The sequence below is a fragment of the Aplysia californica genome, unplaced genomic scaffold (genome assembly GCF_000002075.1).
Source record: "Aplysia californica isolate F4 #8 unplaced genomic scaffold, AplCal3.0 scaffold00177, whole genome shotgun sequence".
Taxonomy (NCBI): domain Eukaryota; kingdom Metazoa; phylum Mollusca; class Gastropoda; order Aplysiida; family Aplysiidae; genus Aplysia; species Aplysia californica.
In genome coordinates this window covers 1165270-1184217 of record NW_004797447.1, presented here as the reverse complement: position 1 = coordinate 1184217, position 18948 = coordinate 1165270, and the positions used below count along the sequence as shown (strand labels likewise).

At 38.1% G+C, this 18948-nt stretch overlaps 1 protein-coding gene and 1 non-coding gene across 2 annotated transcripts in view; one reads left to right on the top strand and one right to left on the bottom strand.

Moving 5' to 3' along the window:
* LOC101860812 (dynein heavy chain domain-containing protein 1) overlaps positions 1 to 18948 on the bottom strand; it is a 115475-nt gene that overhangs the window by 38235 nt on the left and 58292 nt on the right. Inside the window, exons 57-71 of the mRNA XM_035969741.1 lie at positions 18135 to 18233; positions 17396 to 17606; positions 16836 to 16967; positions 15954 to 16132; positions 15024 to 15198; positions 14423 to 14551; positions 13719 to 13834; positions 12708 to 12958; positions 11333 to 11505; positions 10426 to 10590; positions 5981 to 6079; positions 4165 to 4298; positions 2946 to 3039; positions 942 to 1084; positions 119 to 386 (exon numbers count right to left, since the gene is read on the bottom strand). Of these exons, the coding sequence (XP_035825634.1) occupies positions 119 to 386; positions 942 to 1084; positions 2946 to 3039; positions 4165 to 4298; positions 5981 to 6079; positions 10426 to 10590; positions 11333 to 11505; positions 12708 to 12958; positions 13719 to 13834; positions 14423 to 14551; positions 15024 to 15198; positions 15954 to 16132; positions 16836 to 16967; positions 17396 to 17606; positions 18135 to 18233 (2368 nt within the window). The remainder of the gene's footprint in view (positions 1 to 118; positions 387 to 941; positions 1085 to 2945; positions 3040 to 4164; positions 4299 to 5980; positions 6080 to 10425; positions 10591 to 11332; positions 11506 to 12707; positions 12959 to 13718; positions 13835 to 14422; positions 14552 to 15023; positions 15199 to 15953; positions 16133 to 16835; positions 16968 to 17395; positions 17607 to 18134; positions 18234 to 18948) is intronic.
* On the top strand, positions 12124 to 12229 carry LOC118477682. The gene has a single exon (XR_004858542.1). It is a non-coding gene; the product is annotated as a U6 spliceosomal RNA (small nuclear RNA).

Sequence of the window (18948 nt, the reverse complement as noted above, 5' to 3'; positions counted from 1 at the left end):
GAAGGAAGGAAGGAAGGAAGGAAGGAAGGAAGGAAGGAAGGAAGGAAGGAAGGAAAGAAGGAAATAAAGAAAGAAGAAAGGAAGGACGGAAGGAAGAAGAGAGTGTGAGGGCAGTCACCTTCTGCCATGACAGCACTGACGTCCTGCAGACACTCCTCCCCTAGGTCTTCATGTACCAAAAGCACTGTGGGCTTGCCCGTGATGCCTGCGTGGAAACAACTGAGTTTGATATGTCTTCTCACGACACGCAGGTTCAACTCAGAGGCTGACTGAGGCTTGGGCTCGTACAGTTTGCAGTGTCCGACAAATGCGGCGAGACGCGCCACAGTGGCACGACCGGTACAGTAGCTCATGCCCAAGAGAAGTGCATGACCTTTTGGGTGGGCCTGTCGAGAGAGAAAGCAAAATTATCAGAGGAACAGGATTATGCGTAGACAAAAAAAATGATCAGCTCATTAAGAGATTTCTAAATGGTGAGGCAAGATCAGTTTTCTGTGAGAGATTATAATAAATCCATGCAAAAACTTTTGTTTCAGTCCTCAAATAGACGTTCTCTTGAAGCAATATTTGCTGCTGTTCTAACTTTGTACACCAGACATACACTCCTAAAAACAGCATTTTATTCGCAACAGTACATATGTAGCTACCAGCATAACTGATAACATTTTATTTTTGTATCTCTTGTGCATGAGAGACCCATCTTGTCTTGTAGTGCACCTTTGCCTGCTTTTAATTTGAGCCCTGCCCCCCCCTCCCCCCCTCCCCCCCACCTCTGAGCCTTATAGGGCCTGTGCACCAGAGCTCCCTTTAATCAATTGCTAGATTAGCACCACTGCACACTGAGGTGTGTGTTCAGTGCACAGAAAGTCAAAGACGAGTACTCTGAAGCACATACTTGCAGAGTACTAAGAGTAAAAGGGGTCTCCTCTATTACAACTCACCAGCACACGACTCAGCCGAGCAGCGTGGCGGACGGCCTCAGAGAAAAACACAAGTTCCAGTCGCTGGGAGGTACCATCATTGTAGCGAGACAGACATGTCTGCAAGGCATCGGCCAAGACCTCCTCTCCATTTTCCATGTAGCCTAATGTGCAGGTGAAATTTTTTAAAAAGAAATCAGGATGCTAAAATACACAAAAAATTAGCTGACTGCATACTTTCTAGAATGATGATAACAAAAATAAATTCATTGATCTTACAAAGGGAAATTATGTTGTATCAAAACTTAAAACTTATGCTTTTTAAAACACCCTTGAAATATGTTTAGCAATCAAAACTGCTACCTCAGCATGATATATCTGAATGCTGTTTATTATTCTGAAATGTCATATATTCTTCTAAACTCACCAATCATTTAGTTCCATAAATTATGAAGTAAGATAATATGTTGAGCCTGGAATCCGAAATAGATTTTCCTTGTTCCTTTTAAACCTAGATGTCTTTAATGGGCCTGATCATTCAACAAAACCTGACTGCCAAAGCGATCATTTCTTTAAATAAGAACTTTATTTATGGACACATAAAAAACTATTTCATGAATGTGTATGAATATGTTTAGAAAGGTGATAAAATAAGCCTCAGGTCACATTTTGACAATATAAATTATGGGCTTTCAGATGAAGATCTGTTCAAGCCTTACAAGCGGGTTGAAACAGTACTAGTTAAACTACATTGTTTCCAAAGTTTTGTCCCTGGAAGTTAGGGAGTGAAAAACACATAGTGTTGAAAAAATTGAGGATTTGGCCAACAACTCAAAAACAGACAAGCCTAATTATTTTATTGCATGGCTCCAAATATTATTATATGCTTTCTAAAAAGGCATGAATGAAAAATCTTCACTTTGTTTTAAAAAATCATTGGCACAAACAACAAAAACAGCAGTGGAAAATACAAAGGATATTAAAAGTGAGAAAGAAAAAGCTTGTAGAATAATTCTGGTGACTCTTTCACAAGCATCAAGTAATCACTGGAAGGAAGTCTCAAAAGAAGTGTGACGTCAATTTCAAAAGTCTATTGTGACATGTCAACCTGTAGAAACACTTTACTTCATATCTATGTGGCATGATCTGTGAACAACACATTGAGTGGAACGTGCTTCATGTTGGCATGCACAAACTGACCCGAACAAATGAGACTTGAAAAACTAACACCACTGACAAAATTCTTGTCACTGATGAAATTCACAACACAAAAGAAGAACTAAATCATGGAAATATATTACCTCATATAGAGTTACTGAAAACAAATGATAACAGCTTTTAAAGCTTTGCACAATGTTTTTTCTGAAAGCTTGTTCAATATACAAGTCAAATAAAATTACTTCGAACAAACATTCACAATGTAAAAAGCAGCAATATCAGAAAAATGCACCGATCTGGGACTGATACATGATGAATGTGTATATAGAAGAAATATGTGTAAGTTATATTTAACTATTGAGAGGACGATAATATGGCTGAACCAAAAAATTGTAATAAAGGAGGGAAAACAGGACGACACTGACTGGCTTGTTAACAAGCTATCCCTTAATATTAGATAAATCATGACACAAAAAATGCATAGTAGAAAAACTGCATCTCATATTATTTCTTTTAGCCATCGTCCTTGATTTTTCTTAGAATGTTCTTTCACTGACCTTAAAAACAAATGTTTATTTCCAGTGTTTTCATTAATTACTTTGAGCATCCTGGACTATGACAAAGAAGACTCAGGACTAAGTCCCCAAATAGGGTGTTCTAATACTCTTATACTGTGACTGTTTCGAGATTCTTTACTGCTATCCATTTGCTTGATTTTGTCCTATCCTTAAATATTATTATTTAACATACAGACGTTTTTACTTCCCAATCAACACAATTCAGATCACCTATCTCCAAGATACACTTACATGATTTAAAGGGATGTTTTGTTCATACCAAACAAAACGTTTACAGACATCACTTTACCTTTTTCAGTAGGAAAGCCATGAGTCTCTGTGTGACATGCCATGAAGTACTTGCTGAAGATCAAATCCGTGAGCATATTGTTGTTTCCTTTGATCTGTACAAAAGAAGCATTAATAAATACAAGTTCTTCAATCACATACATAATGTACTAAGAAATAAAACAAAGAATATGATTCAGGATAGGATGACTCACAAACAAATCTAACTGTGACAATTTGAACAAGGTATAATTCAAATAAAGAACAACACTTGCTCTCTTATATAACACTGTTATGTTATTGCTTGGTATTATCTATGAGCCTGAACATCCTAATCACTCTGCCACTGACAGCCAAAGTAAAAATCAGGGTAGTATAAGATTGCCCCAAAACTATACCAGTCTACTGGCTCCTACCTTGTCAAAGAACACCAGAGAAGTGAAGTAAGCCTCATGCTTCTTGACAGCTAAAAGACTGGTCTAATGACAAATTATCAAAATTTTAATGATACTTACAACCATTGATAATGTTATCTGTGTGTCACAGTTGTGAAATCAGGCCCTCGTCAAAAGGCAACTTTTTTCCACCGGTTAGACAATTTGTATAGATGTTTTTGTTTTTTGGGGGGCTCAATATCTGTTTGGTCCACTTAAAAACACATTTCTAGGTGGATTTTACTGAAAAACGTTGATCATTTTCAGTTACCAAGGAGTTCCAAACTTTGGAAGTCATCAAACTTTGGTGTTAATTTTTTCGGTAATTTAACCTCTGACACCAGGTAAACTTCTACCTATTTCCGTCACAAATATATCGACTTTTATTTAAGGATAATTTTTTTTCATCAACACCAAGGCAAATGAACAGGCTTTATGATTATATCAATAACTCCATATGCCCAAAAATTGGCATGCAAAGTCTCAATTTAAGTTGTGGCATATTTAACTAGAATCTGAATATAACTTTTCATTTCCCATAAAAAAGCAGCATTTTATATTCAATAGTTTTAGTGCCTGTAAAATGGCAGCCTGCACTGTATGCTTCCCAGGAAGTTGACATTGTTTAAGAATGCTATCAGGTCTGCTGGGGTAATAATAGATTGTAAAACCCCAAGAGCTTTCTGTTGAGCTGGAATTTGTATTATACAAAGGGTATTTGTTATCATTGATTATTGCAGCTGAGGCAACAAGTGATCTAGTATGACTTTCGAGCTAGAAGACCAACTTATTGATATGTGTACCAACCTCATCAAGGGACACCAGAGGGCCATAATACGCCTCATGCTCCTTGTCAGCAATGAGACCTGCCTTGAATGTAACCCCACGCTTTGCCGCCCGAGAGCCTTGTCTTTTATTACGGGGAGTTCCACTTGCACTTGCTGGGGACAGTAAAAGACAGTAAAAAACCATGTATACGTAACAGTACATGTATACAATTGTTTAATATAGCACACATTATATCTTTAAAAAATAAATACCCCCGACTCTGAAACTGTCATTTTGTTAGGTTCTTTCAAAATGAGCTGTAAATCTACAACACCTTTTAGAAGAAAGGCAAAGCTATTTGAGAATTATAGATTATTATGCTTTGAGAAAATACTTCCCTATTTTGCCTGCGCCTGAGTGTGTTATCATGTATACGAAGCCTAATAATACATATACCAAATGCACACATATTCAACATAGCTGGCATTTTGTCCTATTCTTTTTTTTTCTACTTTGGTAATATTACGAAATGTCTTAACCTATGTTTCTCACTTACTGCATTTTCATGTTATACTAAATAGGTATTTTGCAAAAGACAAGCAGGAAGAATTACGTAGAATCTCAATCAGAAGAAAACACAAAATGCTCTATATTTACAACAATGCAATGATTTCATACTAAGAATGTCTAAATAGAGCTTTGATTTTTCTTTCAATTCTAAAGTGATATTTTGTTCTGATAAATTAGAAAATTTGCAAAAACAATGATTTTCTTAACAAGAATACAGTTCTTAAAATTTCGGTAAAGTAAAAGTTTCCATAAAAGACAGGAAGCAATATGCAAGTAAAAAAAAAGGTATTATAATGGTATAGTGATATTCTATAAAACATTCCATAAACACAATTTTACTATGACTACTAAAAGTACAGTTTATTCAGAACATAAATCTATGATGTCTCTGACTTTGTGTAAAGTATAGTCAACAGATAGGCTTGAATGCTACACATTAACTGTGCAGACTTTATATAACACACACTTAAACACATATACATACACACAGTGTGTATGTGTGTGTGTGTGTGTGTGTGTGTGTGTGTGTGTGTGTGTGTGTGTGTGTGCGTGCTTGTGTGTGTGTGTGTGTGTGTGTGTCATTGTGTTGAAATCAAGCACTAATTAAAATAGTCTATATGTGAGGCAGCGTGGTGATATCAGGCGCTTGTCAAAATCATGAAATAGAAGAAACAGGTAGCCTAGGCCCTATTTTTCCGCCGGTTAGGCAACTTCTATTGAATTTTTGTTTTCTGGCCTAACACCTTTAATGTCTATTAAAAAACACATTTCAGAGTGGATTTTTATTGAAAAACGTTGATTAAATGCACAGAAAAAGCAAATTTGCAGTTTTCAGCCACTATCAAGCTTTGAAAGTCACCACAATTTGGCAGCCGTTTTCTCACTACTTTTACTTCTGAAACCCTGCGACCTCCTTTTCTTCAATCGCAAATATCTCAACTTCTATTCAAGATAGAACGGTGTTTTTTTTTCATCAAAAGTTAGGCAAACGAACAGGCTTTTAGATGTTGCCAATAAGTCTACATGCTCAAAAATTGACGAGTGCCTGATTCCACCTCGCATGTATTAGTGCAGGTTTGAAAATGTACATGCGAGTGAATGTGCGTGTGTGTGTGTGTGTTTGTGTGTGTGTGTGTGTGCGTATGTGTGAGTATATGTATATGTACGAGTGTGTGAGTGTGTGTGTGTGGCGGGGGGGGGGTGTATGTGTGTGTTAGCATGCGTGCGTGTGCAGGCGAGTATCCTGTGAAAGCATAGACTCTGGTACCTACAGCACTGTACCTACCAGTGATGAACTCTCCAGCAGAGCTATTTTCTCGGGTGGGATTCTGCTCCAGAATCATGGAGCTACATGCTAGCAATTCTGGCGAACCTTTAGCCCATTCTAGTGCAACAAAAGAAACAACAAGTAGGTGCAAAATGGTGGCACTACAAAAGCAAAAAAAAACACTACAGAATGAGAAACAAAAGTACTCAGAGAAAAAAAAATCAAGGAAATAATATAAGTTAGCTAGAAGGAAAAGAAATAAATTCAAAATGAGACAAAAATATAGTATACAGAAGAGATTATTTCTGGCCCGAGACACTCTTAAACTTGAGGTAAAAACAATCCAGCAAAGAAAAGCACCTTTTTCAAACTTACATACATGCAGTTGTTTGTAGGTGTAAGAAAATTAAGACACCACCTCCAAAGGCATCTATAGCAAAGTCCTCATGCCAAAGTAACGACAGCAACTTTATTACATGTCAAACCTCAAATCAGTTGAAACCTGGAGTCGTTATTCTTTATCTATACTAGTATTTTGGCCCTTTCACTGAATATCAGTTACAAGCAGTTATTTTTAGATTCAATCAGTCTCAGTACTTTACGATATAAAAGTTTAAAAGAGGCATATTGGATATATCAAGTCTAAAAGAAAGTCATCTATATACATTTCATAAGTAAATTTGTGGAAGCAGCTACAATGTGAATTTAATTTAGATATTCTTATTGCAATGTAACCAAGGAGACTTCCTTGTGAAGCTCAACATTAGTAGCTGTGCTATATATCTTTAAAGTAAACATCAGATGACAAGATGAGGATAAACAAGCCAGGCATGTCTTCATACCCATCGTTTTACACTGATTATATTTCCTTAACTCACAGTGACAGTCCAATAGAGGTTAATATAAATAAAATAAAGAAGGAATAGAAGTGTCAGAAATCAATACAAATTTATACTCGTGTACGAGGGCTTTCCCAGAATTAACAAGAAAATGACTATAAAATGAAAAGTTTTGTCCTGATGAAGATGCAACTTAGACAGTTGGCTAACACTCCTTTCATATATAGTCCTCATAAACTGTCAAGCACATTTTGTTATTGCTGCAAGAGTAAATACATGCCATCTCTATAGAATTCTGCGTCGAGTGAGCAAAGCCAATCTTTGACATGCTCCACAAGGTGCGTGTCATCTGTGAATTTCTTCCTGGCTAGACAACACTGCATTGTTTTAAACAGATGGGAAGTCTGAAGGATCAAAATCAGGAATGTGAGGTGGAAGGGTTTAAACTAAAACCTCTTTAAAAAATTTTCTCCAGCAATTCTTTGGTTACCTCGGCATTGTGGGGTGTAGCATTGTCATGTTGTAAGATAATGCTCTCCTGAGCTTTTACGATGCACTGCTGCTCTTAGCTTTTGGAGGGTTTCACAGTTTGTGGCTGCATTAAGGAACGGTTGCTTAAAAGTATCTTGAGCATCAGAAATCTCAGGACTTTTGAACCACCTGTCATTATAAAGGAGTTGTTTAATGCGTTCAGCAATTTTTTCCATGCTGGTAGGCAGATGACGGCTTACAATTTGCTCGTCGTGTAGAATCGTACATCCCTCTTTAAATAGATTGGACCAATGGTAGGGCTTTAACTTGCTTGAAACAGTCTCATCATAAACGCTCTAAAGTTCTGCATTAACTTCAGTGGGGTTTATCCCTTTTGTGTGAAGAAAACGAATTCCAGCTCTAATATTTTCCTTTAGACCAATTTTGTAAAGCATTTGCCATCTTTGTTGTGATATATTAAAATGGTTGCTTTCTTTTTGTGCATTCTAATAGTGTAAGGAAATCTGAGATTCCCCTGACAAATAAATACTTTTTTTTACAGAATTGAAAAATATTAGATAGTAATTGAAATATGGCCATTTTCCTATTTAATCTCAGACATTACTCATACATTTCCACTCAAATATGGTACTCATGAGTACTGGTAGAAAAATCAGAAGCAAGTAGAAAAAACTTTACGAGAAAAAACTGAGAACAACCCCCCCCCCCCCCCCCCCCCCCCCACCCCCAAACCACACAGACACAATTTTTTATACCATAAATGGACTTTGAATATGCATGAAGACGTAAATGAAGTCATGATTCCTTGTTCCCTAATTGTTACACCCTTTGTACATGTACAACATTCTTTCAAAATGTAAAGCTGATTGAAGTAGAAATTAGCCTATAGGCTTAGAGTACAAACTAAACAGTAAAAGAATAAACAGAGAAAGAAAAGCAAGATACATGTAATGCACTTTCAGACGCAGTTGGATATTCAAAGGAAAAAATTTCAAGAGACGAAGAAAGCTAAGTAGTGATTCTCTACCTTCTATCAAGTATAGAGGAGATCAGCTATATATTATATATTTCTCTATTTTCTACACTGCCTTGATAGCATGTTGTTACAAGAACTTACCACCATGTTTTGTTTTGCGTTTCCTTTTTTTCTTTTTCCTACTCCCTGTGGTATTGCATCAGTTTTTTTAGTGACTCCAGCCAAGCAAATGTTTAGACTACTTTTCTGTACAACATTAAATTGCTTTATGTCTTATGGGTGCACACACTAAATCTTCAAGAATAAGATCACTCTAAAGCAACACACAATTGAAAACGTGTCAAGAGATTTTCCTGCGTGTAAAACACGGTCAGCTAAAATAATTCCACAAAATATGAAGCTGAGAAACAAATGTTTGCAAAACAGGAAAAATAGGCACAGTCCGCCCTGAACTGAAAAAATAAAAGTACAAGATCAAAATGAAAAGGTAGAGAAAGTGCAGTCGATGAACTTTTTAGCTAGACTAGTAACGGATGGAGATTGTAAAAAAAAAAAAGGCGCTATAAGGAGAGAAAAACATATCATGAACCTTAGTGCAAAAGGGATTTATAAACAGTGTTCATCTCTTCATGTCAATGAAAGAAGAGCTCTCACATTTTACAGTCTCTGGATTAGTTGTGTGTCCACACAGCCAAACTGAAACACTTCAAACTGTTATGGGAAAACTAAAAAAAAAAAAGAAAACTACCATAAACACACGGTTTGAGTTACAACAATGACGATGCTGAACACAAACCAACACGATGTGCTCTGACTTTGGAACAGTTAAAAGTATTCAGATGTGTGAAAGAACCACAAGGGGAGCACAAGAAGGGAATGCTGAGAGCACACAAAAACAGACAATCTAACAGACTGCAGACTTTACCAGGAGGAACTGCCGCTAGGGCCTGCTCAGCCACTTCGAGAGATGATTTAAGCACGGAGCGATCACCCGCTTCTGTAATAATCATAACGGTTTTAACTGTTTTATACTTCCATGAACATACAATAGATGATATAGGAAACAGGCTGCTTCCACCTTGCAAGACAGGGTGCCTCTGGACTGACTGGCATAAAAGCATCCCAACAGACAGAGATACAGGACAGAATTACTTCAGTAAATATGTGTCAAACTCACATGTTTTCCGTGTAATGAAGGAAAAAGCCTAACCATTGCAAAAATAGAAGTCAGGCTTCTGTGAAATGTGCTTTACCCACAAGTACGCTGGAGCACTCTCAGTGTGTTTGTATGAGTTTAGTTCCTTCTCCCAAAACTGTGTAGGAAGTTTTGACTTTGAATAAGCCTACACGAAAGAACATTTAAAGCACAAGTACTTTTGGATGTAGCTGCTGCTGTATATTCATCAATCCAGCAGTGTACAGTTTCCATCTACTCAGTCAGTTACACAGAGATAGGACAATAAGAAAAAAGAGGACAACATATTCATTGTAACATAGTTGCCTTACAAAAAGTTTTTTATTCATTCACAGAGGAAGCCCTTGTGTATTTTAGTCACACTATGGCCAACTAAAAGTCCACTTTAGACAGGCCAGGAAGATGACAAAATTATTCACAGCTGAAAGAAACACTCAAAAGTGAGAAAATAGCTCACAATATACCATGCTAATGTAACATAGACAAAAATCAACAGCATGAAAAGAAAACCATCCAGATATCAAAAGGTGAAAAAAAAAAAGCATTTAAAGCAAAGGAGTAAAAGGAGTAAGTGTAAACAATCAGCCCCCCCCCTCCCCTTTTCTCATGCTTTTAACCAAATTGCAAGAACGCACCCCTTACCCTCCAGTAAAGTCTGAAATAAGGCTAATTCTGAAAATGTATCAGGTCTTACAAATTTAAATGTCTGGTCTCAGCAATGCAAGCAGTTGTACTAAGGTACTGAAGTGCTGTGGCCTACTGACAAACGCTAAAAGCTTCAAAAACATTGAATTACGTGCACAAAGCTTAAAGAAGGTTCACAAATAAGAAAAACTTTATAAAAAGGAAACACAACTTTAAAATTACTCAATTTTTCATCTTACATAAATAAAAGACACTTAAATGTGACACAAGCATTCACGGTTGACACACAAAAAGTCAGATCTGCAAACCAACTCACCTGACATGCTGGCATAAGTCTCTGTGGCTGAGGAACTGGACACTTCAGATGTTGAGTCAGAGTCATCCGAGTCATCCGAGTCATCAGACGTTTGGGTAGTGGTCACTTTGTCTCCAATCTCGGTGCCTTCTCCATCGTATTCCGTCTCTGCCTCATGGATGTCCCCTGTGTGGGATGAAGGATATTAACTGCTTTTAGAACTGACTGTATTGGTGTAGCTGAATTAATTCAATAAACTAGAAATAAAATAAATTAAATACAGATTCCACATAGACCGAAATGAAGAGCTTGTGCAAGCAGTTTAAAACTGACTGTATTGGAGTAGCTGAATTAATTCAATAAACTAGAAATAAAATAAATTGAATACAGATTCCACATAGGCTGAAATGAAGAGCTTGAACAAGTTTTACAGAAAAAAAAAATCTGACTATGTGAACAATGATTTTTTTGGTGCTCTTTTTGAGATTTGGGGCATGGGAGAGCATGTTAGCTAGTTAGAGGAAAGGGGGGGGGGAGGGGCAGTCTTGGATAGGAGGGTGAGATGGTTGGGGTAAATCATGCAAGGCATAACATCTTTTTATCTTTATTATTGAGATACACACCAGACCCAAGTACCCATGTCTCTTACACTCTATTTTGTTAATGTATGAGAAGAATCAATCAATACCAAGGAAATTTCTAGGTACGATAATACATTTTTGGGTGCAATGGAAGTAGCCATAAAAGGTTAGGTTTGCTATCTTTTCCTTTTCACGAGTGGGATAGGGAAGGACACTCTGCAGTTAAATAATTAACGAGAAAGGCTTAATTCATTCTTTAATTTGGACAGGGGGGGGGGGGGATATACAACAAAGCTTAATTCTTAAACAAAAAACACAGGTCAGCATAGCACAATTCCAGAACCAACCTAGCTCGGTCTCTCGACCGCCTGTGGTGGTGGACACGATGCTTTTGTCGAGCTGGCTGTTGGACTCCGAGAGAGAATCTGACTCCGACGTGACGTGTGTGGCACCTTCTGTGGTCGCTGTCTGAACCGATGTTGCGCCGGTCAGCGCAGACCTCGACTCACTACGAGGAGTACTGGTGGACAAGGGCAAATGAGATACTTTATTACCACTTTATAATACAGCAAAACATATAGCTACTTTACTGCATGGATTTACATGAAAATATATAGCAGCACCTCAAATTTTGTAGTCCTGCTCATTTTTCTGACATGAGCTCACTTTCCTCAGACAATCATATTATTTGTGTTTAGAATAGCAAAATGATCACATTGTCTTATCTTTTGGCCTGGGATGGGCAACAACAGAACATAACAACAGCAAACTAAAATAAATACGTAGCTCCTTGGTTCTTTAGCAACACTTTTCTTTTAACTGAGGATGCAGAGAAGCTTTTACGTTAATTCAGTTCACTTTCTTAAATTGTACTTTCTGCCTTCGTGTTTGAAACACAAGCATGTTGAGCCATGAGAAAAGGGTAGATTAAAGGATACACGAACTGATAATGAATTCATTCCAGGACTTTCACAGTTCTTAGAAAGGGAAACTTTCTTTTCTCATAAACATATATACTACAGAAGCATTTGCTGACTTTCACTCTTTTACAAAGGCATTACAAAGAGCTACATTCCCATCACAGTTCAGTTTTCAGCATAGGAACATTTGGTGATAAAAGCTGGGACATGCGATATTTGTACTGTTCATGCAATACATATACTAAAATTGGAACAATACAGAGAAGATTAGCATGGCCCCTGAGAAAGGATGACACGCAAATTCGAGAAGCCTTCCATATTTTTTTATTCTCTGAGTAGAAGAGAATAAGTCACTATCTTTTGCCAGCGAACACAACATCTCCCCCTGAGTTTCTACCTAAATAGGATCCGCACGGATACCCCACCTGACTGCCCGCCAGAATGAAACAGTATCACACCATCTCTTTATCTGCCATGCACTTAGCCACTGCATAGCACCTACCTACCTGCCTTCCCAGATATCGGAAATATTTTATATAACGACAAAACACAGCTGATAAAAAACTGTAAATTCTTTACCATATCGACAGGCCAAAGGGCTAGAACCCAGCTGGATTGGAAAAGTAAAGTAAGTGCTAGCGACATTTTTACTGGAAGGGACAAGACGGGAGGTGGGGAGGGGGTCTCGGGTACACATGTATCGGTGAACAGAGCAGCAGGACCCAATCATGTCTTACATCGACACAGATATCCGAGGCACAAAGTTACATTGTGGACACAACATGAATCTGCTTGGGCTCACCTTGCCTGCGTGGCAGACTGCATGTCTAAAGGACTCAGTCCCTCCTCCCCATTACGCTTGGACGCTCGAGACGATGAAGGTCCGGTTCCTTCCTGTCTGGATGTTACATTCAGTCTTTCCATAAGAGCGTCTGTCTTTGCCTTATCTGTCTCTCCAGAGTCCTCCTCTTCTTCCTCCTCATCATCATCACAAGGAGAGGCAATTTTGGGTGGCGGGGATGCAAACTGTCGTCGCTGAAGAGGTGGGGATTTCTGTGTTCCAATAAAAACAAATGGATATACTCCTCTTTCTTAAACTCCAAAACTTTCCTATCACATTTAACAAGGTTCGCAAATATACTGTAGCATTCGATAAAATAATTGCTCCATGCTATTGGGATTAGCCATAACTCTTTAAAGGAAGTAGCTTATAAGATAGCCTTATGTCTATCAATGGAGGGTTTTGTTCCGAAAGAGTTAACCATTGCTAATTAAAATTGCAACAGGACAAAATTGAGATTATATCAACAATGTTGTCACAATACATTTTTTGCATGAGAAGGTTGAGAAAACAAACCAACGAGGAAGTAAAAAAAAAGAAAAATAGTTTAGTAAAGCTTAATGCTAAACAAGAACAGTTTTAATTTTTAAAAAGCAGTGAGAATATATACAAATTTCATCTAGAATATAAAACTTACACATCTTCCCTCATTTCATTCAGACTGAGCATCATAAGACAGAAATAAAACACATTGTGCTTAGCTTTTTCTTTACAAAATGAAATGCTTGCCATTTTCTGGAAAGAAGAACACTATGTGAGTACTTCTAAGGCAAATTACAACTGTCAAGAACAGCACTTACAGGAATATATTTTTTCAAAAATTAGTTTTTTTTTAAATTCCTTAAACAGATGCATTGCGCTTTTTCTGATAACTTATGCAGAGTGAGTCTACCTACTTGGGTTGAAAATTAAACGACAAAGTATTTAGAAACATGTCAAGGTAAGTAGTGGAAAGAGCCAAAAACAACATACGCGATACATGGTTGGCTCCTCCGATATAGCAGACATTTCTGGCCGAACATCATCGCGAGATGAACAAAAGTGTCGGGTCACCACATCCTCAACCATTTTGCTGAACCATGCTTGATCTGAACAAGAAAAAAAAATATCATTCCAATTCATCACAGAAACTTATGCTATATATGCACATTATTTCATTCAGCTTCAGGCCAGTGTCATGCACACATATTCTCCACATTGTATACTGCAAATCCTTACACAAAATAAATTAAAAACCTTTTTCGCTGGGCATATCAAACTTTTACATAGAAATGCAATACCAAACAGTTCCTCTGAAAAAAAAAATGATTGATTCAATGGCAAAGGTGTATTTTCTAAATCTGGTGGGATGAAACACTAGCATAAGAACAAAACAGAAGAATGGCAAATGATCTTTATTCATTTCTTCATTAACTCTTTATCTCCGAGGGGGGTAAACCCACTATGCCGGGCCCTTTTTTGTTATGAAATCTAAAATTTACATTTCTCATTAAAACACAATAAGTGAACCTATTTCAATACAATTTGACATCTAAGTCATCGTAAACCAAGGTGCCCGAACTACTGCCAGCGGTCCACCGGCTCAGCTGTTCCAACCGCGAGCCGCTGGGAGTGACTTGCCGGAGATAAGGAGTTAATATATAACATAGCAAGCAGGAAAACAGTTCATTCCTTACCATCAGCGTTGATAATTCTGTCACCAAAGTTCCTGGATACCTCATGACACCAGAGCTGAGCAATGACCCGCATCATTGGAGCAGAGTTCACTTCTGGGTTACGTGACCTCAGGCTGCCCAACTTCTCAGCTGTCATGGAAAGACAAACAGGAGTATTACAACACATTCTGCATTTTTTAAAAAACTAACAGCTTCAAATGACTTAAGAAAACCCTTATTCTCTTGATAAAGAGTATAATTTAACTACATTGAAACTCAATCTGATGTATTCTAAAGTAAGAAAATGTGTTTTAACATGGCACAAGTCTATGCAAAAACAACCAGAGAGAGACCATGCTTTCAATATCCCTGTTCAAACAATAAAGTCCAGTCTTTCTAGACTGCAACTGCATCATACAGACTGTGGGAACAAGCCTTGACTACTTAACAAAGTAATTTCTCTGCATTTTTCAGGTTAATGGTAGGCCTATTCCATTCAGCTAGGGTCAGGAAAGACAAGCAAGGTCACAGCATCCTGCCTCTCAAGTAATCAGTCATGTCAATAGGGGCATTACACAAAACATTTACAATTTAAAGACATGAGTCAACAACAATCTCCCACCTTCTCGTTTCTTGACCTTGACCTTCTTGATGCGAGTCCTCGGAGACATGAGCATGATCCCCTGAACAACTCGGGCCAGATCATGGAGGGAGAAGATGTAGTGAGCGTGGGCCGGGCTGGGTCGGAGGCGATCCTTCACAGCCTGGTACAATTCCAGCATCCCCTCAGACATGGCCTGGGCAGATTCAAAAAGAGATAGTAAAATCGCTGAGGGCTCCAGTAGCTCAAGTGTCTCCATGGTTAGTGAGATAAGGCAAAAAAATTTCCTTTTTTACTTAGATTTGCAAGTTATACAAAACTATGAGTAAGATGGAAGGAAATAAGGAATGAGAGAAGTAAGACAAGTGAAATGATCGAAGACCTGAGGTCCAAAATATGTCACGAGTGCACTAGATCTAGACTGCGCATCCATTAACACTGAGACATGAGACTGCTGTCCTGGGTAACGAGCTCAGCTGAAAAGTAGGGCTGACAGTTGAAACACATACCCCAAAGGCAACGATAGCGTTAATTCCTGAAAGGTGAAGTTATTTTATCAAATGTCTCCATCAGTCTGTTGGAAACAGTATCTCGATGTGGGCCCTGAAAGACAAGGTCAAGGCTGCCCATCTCCTAAATGAACCTCAATTGTGTCAATGGGGACGCAAAACATTTTCAACAAAACCAGTAAGTTACTCTCTCAGGAAGTCAGGCATCTGCATAACAAAGAAAGTGTTGAATTGGAATCCACAGGGTAAAAAAACCAAGGGGAAGACTGCGTGGAACCTGGAGAAGAATCACAGAAATTGCATGTAAAGAAAATTGGGAAGACATGGAATAACATCAAGAGGCTAGCCCAGGGTAGAGAAACGTGGAAATGGTTTGTTCGTGACCTATACCCTGGTGCAGGGTGAGAAAGGCAATGATGATGAAGATGAGTCAGCTACTCACTTTGGCAAACTCGTAGTGATGTTCCACTGAGTAGGTGGGGAACTCCTCTAGCCACGTCTGCAACGGTCTAGAGAACATGGTCAGCAGCGCGTCTCCAGAGGGGGTAAACACAGTCAGGTTGACAAACTGTCGAGTCAGTCGCGATGACATCACATGACAGGCGTTGCCAAGTCCCGTTCCTGAGGTAATTTTGAGGGGAAAAGAAAAAGAAAGAGAACGAAAAATAAAGCTGAAATATAGGTAGTTTTAAAGAATAACTAATAGGCAAAAGAAATTTATTTATGAAAAAATGGCATATCATTGCTCATTTGATATCGTGTGAGACTATAACAATTCAGATGACTGGTTTGAAACTCCAATGTCGCATTTTAAAACTGGGATTGTTTTTGGAATTTCCAAGGCAATCCATCCAATCACTTGTTTGAGACAAAAATACTGAATCAGGAGAATCAAAAAAGGATTTTGATTGGGACAAGGATTACAATACAGAGGAAATGCTGCTTGTAAAAAAGCACACACAACATAAAACTTGCAGCAAAAGCCAGAAAGTGAGTTTGAGCTGTACTCTTAACCCAGTCTCTGTCAAAACTTCAAGAACTGTTGATGTTGCCATTGTCTGTGGTGTCCGTTGAATTGACAAACGAATTTGACAGACAAAGCCATTAAAAAAACAGGACAATAAAGGCAGAGTGACCAATTTGCAATACTAAATATGGAGGGTAATTTATTTCCCACATCAGCGATCTTGAACAAAGAATGACGGTTGTTGTTGTTTTTTTAGGGGGGGGCTGTTCGTTTTGGAGCGTCAAACTTTTCAGGCTGGACGCAAATGGCACACAATTTGCTGAAAAGTAGCATAAACAGTGGACATTAAAGGGTTACCAGCAGCAGCTGGGAGAGTGGTGGCCGCAATGAAGGCAGCCTCCTCTGTCTTCTGGAACTCCTTCCTGTGTCTCTCATATGTTCCTCCTTCCGTCAGGATGTGCCTAATCAGCTCGAGGGGAGGCTGGTAACCTAAAACACCAAACAGTACAGAAATGTACAGTTATATGAAAATATCTGGCAATATATCTGAGAGTCAGCATATCTTTTATATACACCTGTCTATTTCATGTCTGAAAGTCGGCGCATCTTTATATACACCTGTCCGTTTATTTTCATGTCTACCTATGTATATATTTTCATATCTATCTTTCTGCCTATCTGCATATTTGATTATCTGCCTATGAAACTGTCTGCCAAACCCATGGAGTAAAAATCTGTTCCTTTATTCTTAGGTAAAAAGTCATCATATTATGTTTTATTGACATAATGAAATTTAAATATGAGAGAAAAAGAGAAAGAAAAGAAAACAGACCAGATACAGCTGGGACTATGTTGAGCATTAAACAATTTTAAAAATATAACTTTAATACAGCATAAAAATATGTGAAGAAACAGACCTCCCACAGCCGGGGCCATGTTGAGATCGTCCACAAAGAAGAGATGTCTCTGAGCCACTGGTGCAGCTCCCGCCCCCGGCCCACCCACAGCGGCATTGGTCTTGCTCTGGATGTCCAGCACATGACCCATCAGCAAATCCTGGAAGATGGATGCAGTCAGTCCACGGGACATGGTCACGGAGGAGGACGGCATTTTTGCCAGGACCATGCTCTGCACAGTTGTGAGAGAAAACATATATTGTGTGAGAACAGATGAGTGATCACAGACATGCTCTTGTTATTTTTAGATGCATTTTAAGCAAGAGACAGAGTGTCTGACCTGCTTCCTATATATTTACCAGGGATTAAAATTTCCTCCTCAAGACTCAGTTTGTATTTGGCTATTGAAATTTATGTTCTGGATACATTTACTCTTTTCATATTTAAGGAAAAACAGATATTTCTAGGGTAAAGGGTAGCGTGTCTTGAGTTGTCCTCCAATTATTTGCCCTCATTCTCTTAGACATTTAAAAAAATTTTTCAATAAGAGCAACATTATTTTGCTTCTGGAGTAAACAATTCAATGAATCAGACTAAATAGGGAAAAGATTACTGTCCATAAGTGTAAAAAAAAACCCCACTGGGATTGTTCAAAGTGAAACTCTATTAATTCCCAAAACCTTCAGCCTGTCATGAGCACAACCTAATGCTTGAACCACTGTGCCAGCTGACAGAGGTGATGACCCAACATATGAATTACCTGTACAAGAGAGGTCTTTCCAACACCTGGAGAGCCTGAAAGAAGGACGGGCTGGTGGGAAGCCATCAACAGCTCCAGTAAACATGAATAGCGGTCCACCTGTCAAAGGAAAAACAATACATGAAGAATTACAACGACGTACAAAAAACCCCCCAATTTTTTTTCATTCCCCGTCCCCCCCAAAAGGAAAACAAAGTGTAAGAAACAAAAGAACTTTTATCAAGAATGAAAAAAAAAAAGAAGCACCTTGCTACCAAATCAAGCATGCTTCATTCTACTATCCATACGACGTGAAAATGTTAAGACTACCGTGAACCCATAGTAAAAAAATAGAACTTAGGTATAAAAATTAAACAGAGAAGTACGACAGGTCACTAGAAAACCACCTGAAAAAAAACAAAATCTATGTCTTGCAAATGATTTTGGAGTACGGTAATTTGGCTCTGAATTTGAGTTCCAATACTATATGCAGTAGATGCTATGTCAGGTATCTCCATCTTTCTGTGAGGATCATTCATCAAGGGTTGGTCTTGGCCAGCAAAGAAAAATTCTATATGATTAAATATGAGTCAATGTAGCTTTACAACACTCACAACAAAGTCTACACTTCTCGCATAACTATAGGTTTAATAAATTAAAGTTTCCATTCCCACTTTACCATTTTCAGTTTGTCTTGTAGCATACGTACACAGTGGTACAAAACCACTAACAAATAAAAAGGACAGAATAGTTGAATTTAAAGCCTAAACACTTACAATGTTTCCATCATAATCTTACCCCAACAAACACACACACACACACACACACACACACA